Source organism: Carlito syrichta, unplaced genomic scaffold (genome assembly GCF_000164805.1).
Source record: "Carlito syrichta isolate Samal-C Ts95f unplaced genomic scaffold, Tarsius_syrichta-2.0.1 Scaffold301907, whole genome shotgun sequence".
NCBI lineage: Eukaryota > Metazoa > Chordata > Mammalia > Primates > Tarsiidae > Carlito > Carlito syrichta.
In genome coordinates this window covers 68450-82656 of record NW_007246003.1, presented here as the reverse complement: position 1 = coordinate 82656, position 14207 = coordinate 68450, and the positions used below count along the sequence as shown (strand labels likewise).

The window sequence follows — 14207 nt, the reverse complement described above, 5'->3', positions numbered from 1 at the left end:
TAATTCTTCCATGTAGTTTAGAATATTTCAAATAGGAATTTACTGCACATTTTGTACAAGAGTTTTTAATAAAGGGTACTTGTGGTCCTTTTCAGTTGGCATTGGCCTTTGAATTTTATTTGGCAGATGACAGTTTTTGAATTAAATCATGAAGGTAGACTCAACATACAAAACAAAAATTAAACATCCTTCCAGATAAATGAGAATTTCTAGCAACATTACTCTAAAAAGCAGTGATTATTTACGCAAATTAGAGTCAATGGACTGCACATAATGTTTCATTCTTGTTGCCGATTACCTAATTTTTTCAGGTCGCTCTCCACTGCTGTGAGTTTGTCATCATAGGTTTGGCGAGATGTCTCCATGCCACCTGTGACATTGTCCATTTTCTCTACAACTAAGATTGGAAAAGTCATGCATTAGTCCACATACCTACTCATATTTTATTTTTCAGTTTCAAAATAAGAAATCGTTTCAACACTGAATAAAGGAAAAATACTGAAGAAAAAGTGTAAATGAACTCAAATATGGGGGTAAAGTCATTCTTTTAGAAAAATAAATAACTTACTTGTCATAAAACCCAATGGTATAATACACTTTGGTTGAGAATGCATGTCCTTAACTGTTCTTTAGATTCAGTAATGCTTTGAATGTCTCAGAAACTGTTTGGGGCTAATTTTATAACTTCTATGTATTTTAGAAGTCCTCAGTCTATATTATTTCCTACATTAATTTCCATAAGTGGGAATTAACTGATAATTTGCAGGTTTGTTACTTATCAGTCTCCCTAACATTCCTGATAGGTGGGACTCACTTAGAAAAGGATTCGACTGGCAAAGAACACCTAGCTCAGATCTGTACACAAAGTTGGCATAGAAGGGACACAAAGTCAAGAGCATTCGCCTCTGTTATTATGAGTTCCACCCCAAAGTCCTGAAAATCTGCTTTTAGTTAGTGACAACAGATTCTATAGTTTATTAGTTCTCAAGTAGATGCCTATGTGGTGTTTCCAAACAAGATTTTTTAAAAGCATTTTCTTGATTGTACACAATAGGTAAACTTAGTGATGCAGTGCTCAATTTAAACTTTGGTTCTTACCCATTCTCAGAAGGCAGATGTTCCCTATGGTTATGAATTCAAGCTTATTTTTCTAAAAAGTCTAATAAGAGGATATTTCTGCAGAAGTGACTCCTGTGAGATCCATCCAACCTCTAGCTTGGGAACAAAACTAACTGTTCTTGGTATCAACAGGCGTTAAAAGACTTTATTTAAAGCATAAATATGTCGCATATATTAATTGTGAGCTAGAAGAGTCAGTTTATTTTAGTCATCAAGTGATCTACCTATGCAGGATTGTGTGAGAATATTTTCCTGACTCGGTCAGGAAGAAGTAAGTTCCCATGTGTTTTTGTTACCCAAAGTGAACTGGCCCTATGGATCTTGGAGCCTTCCCTGCAGAAGCTCACAAAGTTCTCCTTCAAGCTTCTACAGTCTGGACATAATGAAATGTGTGCACTGCACCAAACGCCTTCTCACCCAAGTCCTTCTATGTGTTCTTCTCTCTGCTTGGAATGCTCTGCCATGGCCTCTTCTCTGAGCTAAGTCCCACTCGCTCTTCCAGACTCTGTTCGTCACTTCCTGTGGGAACCCTTAGCTGAGGTGCATCTTGCAGAATTCTCCAGACAAGTAGTCCTTTCCCTATAACAGAACTCACTGCACTGTGTTGTTATGGCTTATTTATTATGAGATCTTTTAGGGCAGGAAAACTTACATTCAGTCTTGTCTCCAGCTCTTAGCTCAGTGTGTGGTACATAGTAGGTGTTCAATGACAATTTATGTATTATGCCACTTATTTAAATATGTGACAATCTGCCTGCTGACTGCTGAGGCCTGTGAAAAATTGGCTGTTCTACAGGTCATCCAAACACATGTACTAACCAATCAACCCAGGGAGGCATCAGCATTGGCAATAAGTATGACTTTCATTGATATTATTTGTTAAATTACCACACAGACACTGAGGTACAGTGGTTTGCTAGGCATGCCTACTCCTAAATCCCTGGAAACTCTGAAGCATAGAGTGCTTCATTGGCGTTTTTAGCAAAGCTGACTTTCTAAAAACTAAAATACAGAATGTTTACAAGTCTAGGTTCAATTGATCCTCAAATCAAAACATATGCCTCCATCTGTCCTCAAACCGCACGCAGGATCTTAAGTCCTGCCCTTCTTTCCTGGAAGCCAAAGAAACCTCTAAATATGCTGACAGTCAGTCATTTTCTACCCTCTCTAATTTTTCTTCCATTTTAGTTTTAAAAAACATAGAACTGTCGTGGACAGATAATCCAGGTTTGTGTACAGTAAATGCAAAAGGTATACATAAATTTTAAAAAGACAAAAAGCCTGTTAACTTTGTATTCATGCAGCAAGGAAACTATTCGCCTTGCCTGCAAGTGCTAATGAACTGGCTACATACACTGGGGTGTGTGTGTCTGTGTTTAAAAATAGACTCTCAGTATAAAGCTGGAAACTTTAGGGTTGCAACCCAGGAGTTTGCTACTGCATAAAAATACCAAACTGATGGAGATCCAGAATTCACACTTGCTGTAAGAGCATGTAACATTTCCATTGTTTTTTATTCTTAATTTATTACCACAAATTCTCAATCAGGAATGTAGTGGTAGGGCTATCCTACCTTACCCAGTCTATAGACATACACCTCCTCAGTTTGCAGATCATTCTTATCCAAGGCAAATGAACATGAGACACAGCAGGGTGACTAGAAGTCTGGTTTCTTACAGGCTCCCCTTCATTGGAAGCTGTTTCTTGACATATAATTTTTCTTCAGAATATTCGTGTTTCAGGTATTATACCTGAAGAGTTGTTCCTCTTCCAGTACCTGAAGTGTAATTCTCTAAGATACTCTGACAGTAATACCTTTTCTATAAAAGCACTTAAGTATCATCCCTTGGTCTGGGCCACCAGTCTCTTTTTCTCTTGGCTATGGACGTGTCTTATAATCACAGCCACTGTAAAGACCCTGTCTTGGTGACTAAGTGATTCTCTGGCTTGTTCAGCAAATTCTCTAGAAGGAACCTCATTACAGCTTGTAGCTGTGTAAGTGACAGCTTTTCCCTTCTCTTGTTTCCTCACACCTTTTAAGGTCTACTCCACGTCCCGCCACCCCATCATGTTCAGCCTCCCCTATGATTTGATTCTACTGCACACCAACTCAACCTTTATTTGGATGATAATAATACAAGGCTCTACTTATTGAGAATCTAATTTTTGCCAGGTGTATCATTCTGTCACTGCAGTTGATCCTTAAAACTATTTTTCAGATTAAGAAATCGAGGCTGAGAGACGTTTAGTAACTTGCCCAGAATCACAGTTTGTAAGTTACTAAGTGGGACACCAGACTAGAAGATCTAACTGCAAAATCCATGCTCTTTCTACGACTCCACTTTGCCTCTCATTTGGTATTTCTTTTCCCTAAATCCAACTTCCTCCAATAAAGAATCCCTTTGAGCCGGGCTCGGTGGCTCAGCCTGTAATCCTGCGCCTTGGGAGGCTGAGGTGAGTGGATTGCCTGAGCCTGCGGGTTCGAGACCCACCTGGGCAACTTGGTGAGACTTCACCTCTACAATGAATCAAAAAATTAACCGGGCGTGGTAGCGCGCGCCTGTAGTTCCAACTACTTGGAAGGCTGAGGCGGAAGGATCGCCGGAGCCCAGCAGGTCGAGGCTGCGGTGGCCGGGAGCGGCCACTGCACTCCAGTCTGGGCGACAGAGTGAGACTCCAACTCAAAAAAAAAAAAAAAAGAATCCCTTTGAGGGGAAGAATGATATCTCTCTATGTTCTCTTTAAAGTCATCATCACCAGATATCTATTATGCATCTGCATGTAGTCAGCATAATGCTAGACATCGATGATACAAGAGACATAGGCTAGGCCACAGCCTCAGCCACAAGGACAGGGAATAAAAACAGAGCACAGAGCGTCTACTTGGTACTCACAAGTGTTTGCACCAGACAGATCATGGTTCTGTGGGATAAATACAACCTCTCGCTGGGACTTGGGATTTCCAGTTACACTCCCCTAGAGTCTTAATAAAGGAATTTTTACCTATTTCAGGTTTCACTATAGAAATACAGAAAATCTAGTAGTAGGATGTTATCCTGGGTTCTAGAGAGATCTACAGTGTGATTTGATGTGCATTTTCAAAGTCTATGTATTCAATTGTAATTGCTACCTTAGCAGAGTTTAGCAGGAAAGTAGACTCTTCTATGACTAGGAATGCTGAGTTAAAGGAAATTCTGACTGGTTAAGATTCAGATTTCTGTCTTTTCTCTTCATCCTAATTACCTTAAGAAGGCCACTTGCTGCGCAGGACAATGGAGAAGGATTTTCCTGTTGAGGGACTATTCTGCAGGACTCATGACCCATTGAACTTAAGAGATGAATCCTGCCATGGAAGCCCCACACAACTAATGATTTAAAAAAAGCCCAGGGCAGAGGATGTACCAAGCTTAACTGTCCAAGAGCATGTTTTCTGCAAAGTGGTCACAGCCACTGCACAGGTCGTGTCAGGGTGACTAAGCGGTTCTCTGACTTGTTCAGCAAATTCTCTAGAAGGAACCTTATTGTAGCCTCACTAGTAGCTGTGTTAAATGACATAAAAGTAGAAGTAAAGAATAAATTGGAAGAAAACAGTATGAAGTTGCCTTTGCCAACTCTGATAAATAAGGCATTTCTATTCATTTCCTTTCAACTTTTCCTTCAGAGAAAGGCCTTAGTGTATTTCTTCCACTGAGTATCTTTTTTCTTTCTTTTTTTAAATGGAGTTTCTCTAGACTTCAAAGGGGGTTGTGTGTAGGGAGAACTGGGTCTTATCTTTCTGCCACTTAAAATGCTGGGTCACCAGAATCTTATCAGCAAGGAAGAGGAGTCACTTTATAAGTAAGGAGAAAGCACATCTGGAAAACATCAACATTTTAGTTCATTAACACCGTGTTTGGAAACCAAAAGTGCATGCTATATTACCTTCTTTTTATCAGCAGAGGCCTAAGGGATGGGGGCACTGAAGGAGAAAAAAGAGGGCCAAGATATCATTTTGCCTTCCCTTGTACTTTCTCTCCCAGTCTCTTCTCTCTTGATCTTGGTGAGATTATACCCAAGAGCAGGCCAAGTCAGTCTCCAAAATTTCAAGTTTCTGGGTAAGGCTTTTAGGGGCAGCAATCTCCTGTGGGTAGATTTGTGTAGAGGTTCCTGGGCATTTCTTGTTTGCCTTCATTGAAGTCAGCCCTAATCCACAATCCATACATCCATCCTCCCATGAATTCACTAAGTACACTTTCCTGAGCACTTGCTAAACACCATGAGGCTAGGTGCTAGCGGGAGATATAAAAAAGAAAAGATAGTGTCTTGTCTTCATGGACACTTACAGTTTGGGTGCTGAGACAGACAAGCCCACTGGGCCTAACAATACAGTGTGACAGCGGCTAACAGTAAGTAAAGGGTGCTATGGGAGCAAATAGGAGGGTGCTTTCTTTTTTTTTTAAATCAATATTTTTTATTATGATATTGTGGGGTACATCTTTCAGAGACTTCATGCAAGGCATATATCTAAAGGGCAAGAAGGAAGCACTTAGGTGGAGAATACAGCAAAGGTACTCGGGCAAGTGACCAGCTCACACAGAACATGTCAGAGCTGGGAAGGACTTTCGCTGGGTTAAAAATGGAGCAAGTATCTGTACCTTAATAAACAAACAAAAAAGATAAAAAGTCATTTTCTTTGGATTTTTCTGTATAATTTTGAAGGCATAAAAGAACCAGATCTCATTTCCTAGCAGAGATAAAAATTACAAAACATTATATATTCATCAAATCATACTACTTTCTCTTTTAATAGTAAATGTTATCACATAATACTGAGCCTTAAAAGCACTTATTAAATGGTGATTTGATTTCCAGTTTCTCCCTTAACTCGTCTTACTAGAAAAAATCATGGAGAAGTGATTAATGATTTAAGTAATCTTCCAATCTACCTGAATTATCTGGGACATTGAACACCCTTCTATCCCTCACTAGGTTCTCACTCCATCTCTCTTCCTGGCCCTAAATATGACTTAATATCCTTTCTTAATCACTTAGTGTTTTCTGCTTCATCTAAAAACAAGACACTCCAGGTTAGATTAACCCATCACAAATGGATAAAATGACCCAGTAATTTTCCAGATTTCTATTGCTCAAATTCATTAGTCAACATACTCTATGATGCACATTATTTTCCATGTATGTGGCCTTAGAGATGGGACTAAAAAGTTTTCACCATACTAAGCATTTTTAACGTGCTTTTCCATGGCTAGAACTGTGCAAATGCAGTTATGAAGAAGCAAGGAACAGAGATATATAAATACTATCTACCAGGACCAATTTCAGGACAAGTGGTTCAATTATCGTGCTCATCCCAATCACTTTGAGAAGTAGCATTATTATTACCATTTTATAGATTAGACATCAGAAACTCTTAAGAGGTTATGATTCACAGAGTGTTGTACAGCCACACAGAGGACTTTAGCACGATGCCTCGCATGCTAGAAAGCACTTAGTAAGCACTCACAATTGTATTAAAAATGGTAGGATCGAGAATTGAACTTGGACCATCTGGCCCCAAAGTCCACTCTCATTCTAATACCCACTGTGTTTCCTCAGGAAATCACTACATGCTGTGAGAGAGGTAGGAGGAATTACAAGTTGGAGGGAATTCACTTTGAATCTTTGCCTTCCTAGGTCAGGTCTACAGGCCATGGATCAGAGAAGGAAATGTGCGGGAATTTTCTACCATGAGCCTGTTGGTTCTGAGGGAAAGCAGCTGATGTGGAGGTTGAGAGAAGATTCTGATCATCTGCAGACTCCATGTCTACCTCTGTTCTGAAGCCACACATCTGTCTCACATGTCTTTGATGGGAAGGATTCCCTGGCTGTTTTCTAGAAAAGGGCTTAGGTAGTATAGTTTGTGATTCTGATCATGACATCTTCTACCTGTGGTATCTGAAAGGGGTGTGGGGAACCTACTTTGTCTGCAAGTCTGAACGATTCAGACAAAAATCATGTCCTTACCTTAAACCAGACAAGCTTAGGCCTAATGTTCTATAAAGTAGAATTGACGTGGTAGTACTGCCTCTGCCTCTGAGTTTAATTTCTACAGGGCAGTATTTTTACATAAACAACAGTGACCACAGTAAAAAAAAAAAGAATTTTTCTTCACAGTAAAAAAAAGAATCTTTCAATCCATGAGTGAAGTAAGTCGTATCTCTGAACATCTTGTGTTTTGCTTATCCTCTGTTAATTTAGTTTTTCTGTGCTAATTCCAGGGTTTCCATAAAGCTTCAGAGAGATAAGATGAAAAAAAAAATAGAGGAAGAAGGAGTTGGTGGAAATAGGTAGGAAAAAGCGACAAAGAGGAAAAAAAGTTTATAACTCAACAGAACCATTATTATTACTGAGAAGAGTCAAAAAAAATTACTATGCTCCCTTTTAGATCCCAAAGTTATAAGAAGTTCAAGACACAGAGATATAGTTTATCATGTTGCTAAATTTTGCATCTGAGTTGTATGAATAAAATATTTCATAATTGCAGAGATTAGTTTTTCACGCTTAAATTAACAAAGGTACACTTGTTATCTGGAAAAAAAAAAAAATGAAAGTGTACTTACCTTTATATCCCAAAATGGCTACTGTGATTGTTAGCAAGGCACACAAAATGTATAATAATATGATAGAAAACTTCAGTGCCCAGTTATTTTTACATTTGGTACATTGTGTTCCTTCCTGAATACCTGTAAGAAAAGTCAAATTTTAGTAAACAAAGACATCATTTCAAAGAGTATCTCTTTGCTCTTTGGTTCAAATATTGTGACTAAGAATGCTTTTTTCATATGCTTTACTATACTATGAGAAGTATTTTAAAATTAAACACACTCATCACTTTAGCAACACAATCACTTTAAACATTACCATTATGTTGTTACATGCATTTAATATAAATTTAAAATAGCACATAATTTTGTCTCATAGAACACAGTCATGAGTCACTTAACAATGGGGATACGTTCTGAGAAATGCATCCTTAGGCTATTTTGCAATAGTGTGAGCATCATGGAGTGTACTAACACAAGCCTAGATGGTATAGCCTACTACACATCTAGGCTATATGGCATTACCCCAGGTTACAAACCTGTACAGAATGCTACTATACTGAACATCACAGGTAACAGGTAACACAATGGTAAGTATTTGTGTATCTAAACACAGGAAATGTATGTTGAAAATACAGTTGTATCAGACACATGAAAAAGTGCTCAGCCTCACTCATCATCAGAGAAATACAATCAAAACTACACTGAGATACCACCTAACCCCAGTAAGAATGGCCATCATTAATAAAACAAACAACAACAGATGCTGGTGAGCATGCAGAGAAAAAGGAAAGCTTCTACACTGTTGGTGGGAATGCAAATTAGTGCAACCTCTTTGGTAGACAGTGTGGTGATTTCTGAAAGAACTAGAAATTGACCTTCCATATGACCCAGCAATCCCCTGATTGGGAATATACCCAGAGGAACTCAAATCATTCTACAAAAAAAGATATCTGCACGTACGTGTTTGTTGCCACTCTATTCACAATAGCAAAAGCATGGAACCAAACATGCTGTCCATCAAAGCTGGACTGGATAAAAAAATGTGGTACATATACAAAATGGAATATTATGCAGCCATAAAGGACAGACATATGGACTTCACAGCAACTTGGATGGATTTAGAGTTGATCATACTCAGTGATCTATCACAGAAACAAAGAACAGAATACCATATATTCTCACTCATAAGTGGACCTTGAACAATTATCATAATACTATAAGAAGGGGATTGGCAGTAGTGGGAAACTGCCAGGGGAGAAGGGGTGGGATTGGCAGTGGAGGGAAACTGCCAGGGAAGGGAGGAACACACCTCATCAACAAGGGGACCTGCATAATGAACATTGGTATACCTAACCCTGACTTGTACCCCACATTTTTAAAATAAAGAAATGTACTAATAATGGATATTGTGCATAGTAAAAATTTTCAAGACTATAAAAATAAAAATACAGTTGTATAATCTTCTGGGACCACTATTGTATATGCAGTTTGTTGTTGACTGAAAGGTCATTATGAATATAACTAGTTTCAAATCAAATTTCATTATCATAATAACAATTATAATTTCAATAAAAATCTCCATGTGACAAAAGATTTAAAACACTCATATTTACTTGTTTCAGACATTATTGGACCTGCAGTAATTCAAACACAACCAAAAAAAACCTGTGACTTGTCCATTGACATTTGTTTCAGTGGTATGCTGGAGTAGGTTTCTACTGGCTTCTGAGAGCCAGTTGTTAAATTTGTAAGAATTTTGGAAGCTGATTGTTAAACTGTTGGTAGCTTGAGATCAGTCCTGGAGGGCATATTTACACCATAAAAATTGGCAAACACTACAAATTAGGATGACCCCTTTCCCCATAACTGGTTTACCAGCATGCCATTTATCATAATGTACAGAAACCTGCAGCAGAAAACACAGGCAATTTTATAATTAAATGCACAAGATATACCAATTTTTGCACACTATACAGAAAACAGACACTAACCCTCATGTATCATAGTGATTTGAATAACAACTATTGAACAAATAGAAAAGCCAGACATTTTTGATGAGAGAAGGTAAATTTTTACTGCTTTACAGTTCAACTTTTTGAAAAACATTCTCATCTAAGTAGTAAGCCAGCATCACTGCTGCAAGTGACTCTAGAAACTGAATAAAGGGAGTTTCCATCTGATTGATTAGAAACACAGAAGACAAAGACTGTGGACGTTTTAATGTGAAAATCACATTGTAAGGAGTATCAGGAGAGTCCCCGTTTTTCTGACCTGTTTCCCTATGTGTATCTTACTAATAGCGTCCCCCAGGAGCAACAGCACATAAAGGACTGATCTCTCATAATTGTACTCAATAACTTTTGATGGGTAAGTCATGAGGATTAAGCCACAGTCGAAGTTTCTCTCCTTCAGTTTGTAATTTTACGCATAGTGCCCTTCTTCAATGAAAAGAGTTCTTCAGCTGTGTTTAATGCAAAATGATGAGAGAAACAGCATATAACAATGACTTAAACTTAGCTTTCAGGGTTCAACCAGTCCCTCTGGTGTTCAACACAACCCTCTGGCTGTAGGCACAAGGAAGAGGGTTCAATCTGTCTGTTTCCTGACTTATAACAGTGCTTCTCAAACTTTGGAGTGCGTATGAAAGGGCTCATTAAAACCCAACATTTCTAATTCAGGAGGACGAAGATGGGGCCTGAGAACTTGGATTTTTTTTTTTTCTTTTTGAGTCGTCATCTCACTCTGTCGTCCAGGCTGGAGTGCAATGGCACACTCATGGCCACCACGGTCTTGGCCTGCTGGGCTCAGGCGATCCTTCCACCTCAACCTTCCAAGAAGCTGGAACTACAGACATGTGCCACCACACCTGGCTAATTTTTGGATTTACTGTAGAGATGAGGTCTCGCCAAGTTGCCCGGGTTGGTCTTGAACCTGTGGGTTCAGACAATCCTCTTCACCCCGGCCTCCCAAAGTGCTGGGATTATAGGCATGTGTCACTGCGCCCAGTCAAGAATTTGGATTTTTAACAAGTTCCTAGGTTAAACTGATGCTGCTGATCCAGGGACCATACTTCAGAACAATGCTTCTCAGACTTCAAAGTGCTTACAAATCACATTGTTGAAATGTAGGTTCCAATTCAGTAGGTCAGAGGGAGGATCCTGCCTTTCTGACAAAGTCTAGGGGACACCCGGTCTGAGGATCACACTTTGAAGAGTAGAGGTTTAGTTTAGAAGATGGTCATGATGGATCAACCTTTGCTTAGCCAATTTCTTGAAGATAAAGCTGTACAATCAGTCATTGATCAAACAGACCTGAAGTAAATCAGTTTCTTTGTGTTACAATTTTCCCACTTTTAAAAACTCTCTTTCCTTTCTGGCCCACTTCTTTAATAGCCACCTGTATGTCTCAGCACTACTTCTTATGTCCAAAAGAGACCTTTGTACAAGCCCTACCAAACCAGATCTCTAGATTCCACTCAACTTTCTTACTTCCACCCAACTTAAATAATACCGTTCCAGTCCTCCAGCAGTTAAGCTCAAAGTCACCATAAATTTTTCCCTTGGACTTGTACTCCAATTTAGTCACCAGGTCTGTTAATCTTCCTGTGGGTTATTTTTATCATGACCATTATCTACAGTTTGCTAATATTCATTTACTGCTAATGCTGTACCAGGTTCTGAACTGGGCACTTTAAACACAGCATCTTGAATCCATAAAAGAACCCTGCAAGGAGGCATGGTAACGAGAGCTGAACTAACATCCTGCACATGTTGCAGTCAGGATCACAAAATGTTGGACTCCAAATGCCACGAACCTTCCACTAAGTCACAGTACCTCTCATCCTTTCCTCTCCATTTCCACTGCCACAGTGTGGTGTGAGATCTTTTAATCTCAATAGAAGCTTCCTCTTCCATTCCCAATAGAGTCTAGCCTTTCCCTGTACTAAAATACTGCTGTCCTCATGACATTTGCCAAAAAAAAGGAAAAAACAAAAATAATCTTTCAATGGCTTCCTCTTAACTAAAGAATGAAAATGCACACACACACACACACACACACGCCCCAGCTCTTAAACTCTCTAAATTCTGGTAGTTTAAAAGGAAACAAATACCCTTGATATCCAGTAAGGGTAAAAATATTTAAATCTGGAGAGGGGGAATTATAGGTAGATCTATAAACATGTCACATTTTATGTTGGGAAACAATAAATGTGTTTTGGTGTCAACTGTGAAACACAAAAGGGTGCTGACACACACAGGGATGTTGAGCTGACCTCCTATCGAAGGTCTAGATGGCACTTTCATGGTCCATAGGGAATTTCATTCCTTTTGCATTTTAGGACTATGGTGGGTGAGCTCTTTATGCTTCTCCAGGGTGATTCCTTACGTTGCACGAAAAGAGCTCGGAAAATTTGGTTTGAGATTATAGACAGCAGTAGATAATAGAATCTGGGGACTAGAAGGTGGTACAGAGGTCATCTGGTCAAGCATCACTGTGTTATTGATGGGAAAAGTGATATTTATCAAGGGACAGCAGGATCAGGTCTTGTGTCTTAACTCTAGCACATGAGCCCTCCCATTCTTCTCTGTCAGCTACCACTGTGTTCCACTGGGCATCTTGTGCATGTCTTCGTGCAGATCTGGTCTTCGTGCAGATCTGCTCCCAGACAGTTGTCACTGGTTCACATTCCAAAGAGCGGGGGGCACTTCCTCACTGTGTGCATTTCTCACTGCTGACTGTATTGGCATTTAATCAATATCAGATGGCACCACCTGGCCTCCCTTTCCACTTGACACACTTTCTCTGTCTTGTTCCTCCCTCCCCTGACTTATTTTTAATAAGAATTCTGTTTTATCTTTCCCTCTTTGCCCTCTGCTGGGAGGACATCTGGCCAAACATACAGATGCCTACTACAAAGAGACCCCGCTGGCTCACGTAGCTGGGGGATGCCCCTCCTCCTTGAACCTAGATGATCACAAAAAAACATTCAAGAGAAATATCCCCCTGTTACCAGTCTTTGTAGTGTCTGTTTTCTTAGCATTACTTTCCAGAGCCTGGAGACTTTGTTCCCTTGGGGGACGGGGGGGCCATGGGGAAGGAAGGGCAAGCCCAATCTGCAGAATGCTGCAGATAAGAAATTCCAGTTCAGGAAGTGGAGTGGTGCTGCCCCTCACCACTAAGATCCAACTTCTCAAAAACCCTGGCCCAAATAGCATATTTGTAGTTCAGCAGGCTACAGACAGACAGGGCCTGAAGGGTGCATGCCTTTCCGCTGGTTATTCCTCTTGAACTAGCTCCCGCTGAACTCCATTCTTGGCTCATGTTTTGAATGTATTTTCCAGTGTCCAAGTCTTTGTTATTCAAAAAAGTTTGGAGGCCTAGTGAAGCCAGAATCACTCTGGTTAACTCCTTGAATATTCCACGGAAGTTCAGAATAGGCTGATGATTTGGTCCCCAGTGCCCAAACTCAAAGTTCCCTGTATTACTCTGCTTCCAGGAACGTGTTTCAAGTAAGAAGAGGGTGGTGGTTGGGGTGGGGGAAGGGGAAGCACTGATAAGTGAGCCTTTAGCTGTTTTGAGGGAATAATTGAAATGCTCCAGGAACGACAGTGCAGAGGGCCAGAAGAATTCACAAGCAAAGAGAATTCCTTTCCGCAGTGGTTCTCCATAAAGAGCCCTCCCAAGTGCTGTGGGTCCAGGCTCCAATCCAGTCTGTTTTTCTGATCTTTTTGGAGAAAAAAAGAGTCTCCTTCATTATTATATTTTTCTGCCATGTATATGACCGAAGGTGGGCTCGTCTGTTAAAATGGAAACATGCTGATGAATTCCCTTCCTTGGTAGGAGAAGGCTGGCACTGTGGGTAAGTGTGGGGCATTCCTGGGCTGTCTTAATTATCACAAGTGTCTGTTGCTCAGTGGTCTTGCCATAAAGATCATGTTACCAAAGAGAAGCTTTAAAAAGCTGGTTGACTGCAAAATCCAGAAAACCACAAGTTTTGATCTGAGATTTGCAGTGACCTTTTCATGTGGTTTTTTTATAGTTATTAATCTACTGCCTGGTGGCATATATTCCCATAAACTCGTAAGAATGATTTGGCTCTAACAGTAAAACTGATGATTCAAATAAGTTCCTATAATCAGAATGCCCTCAAAAGCAACAAAAACAATAAGAGTTAATATCCTGGTTCATTCCTTGAATATTATGCAATATCACTAGAACAAAAGTTAAACACATAAAACACTTTATTCCCTAAGTAACTAACTCTTCCTTACTATAAAGGCTATTGAGTAAATGATGGGATACAAATTTAGTTAGTAAAAAAAATTGTTTTATTAGTATTTCGTTCCCCAAATACAAATCCCAGCCCTGGACACCTTCTTATGCCAAGTTTCCTAAATGATGTGGAGAATCATGAAAACGGACGCAGGACAAGAACTGGATATGAAATCACTTTCTGTGCAAAATAAGTGAAGCTTCATAGTCACTCTGCATTTTAAAAGATGTGTT

The 14207-nt window shown here is 39.6% G+C and overlaps 1 protein-coding gene across 1 annotated transcript in view; it reads right to left on the bottom strand.

Moving 5' to 3' along the window:
- The window catches only part of COLEC12 (collectin subfamily member 12), a 40049-nt gene extending 28435 nt beyond the window's left edge, over positions 1 to 11614 (bottom strand). The window contains exons 1-5 of the mRNA XM_008055646.2: positions 11515 to 11614; positions 11211 to 11302; positions 9576 to 9606; positions 7716 to 7838; positions 299 to 397 (exon numbers count right to left, since the gene is read on the bottom strand). Of these exons, the coding sequence (XP_008053837.2) occupies positions 299 to 397; positions 7716 to 7838; positions 9576 to 9606; positions 11211 to 11302; positions 11515 to 11614 (445 nt within the window). The remainder of the gene's footprint in view (positions 1 to 298; positions 398 to 7715; positions 7839 to 9575; positions 9607 to 11210; positions 11303 to 11514) is intronic.
- Between the last annotated feature and the right edge of the window lie 2593 nt (positions 11615 to 14207).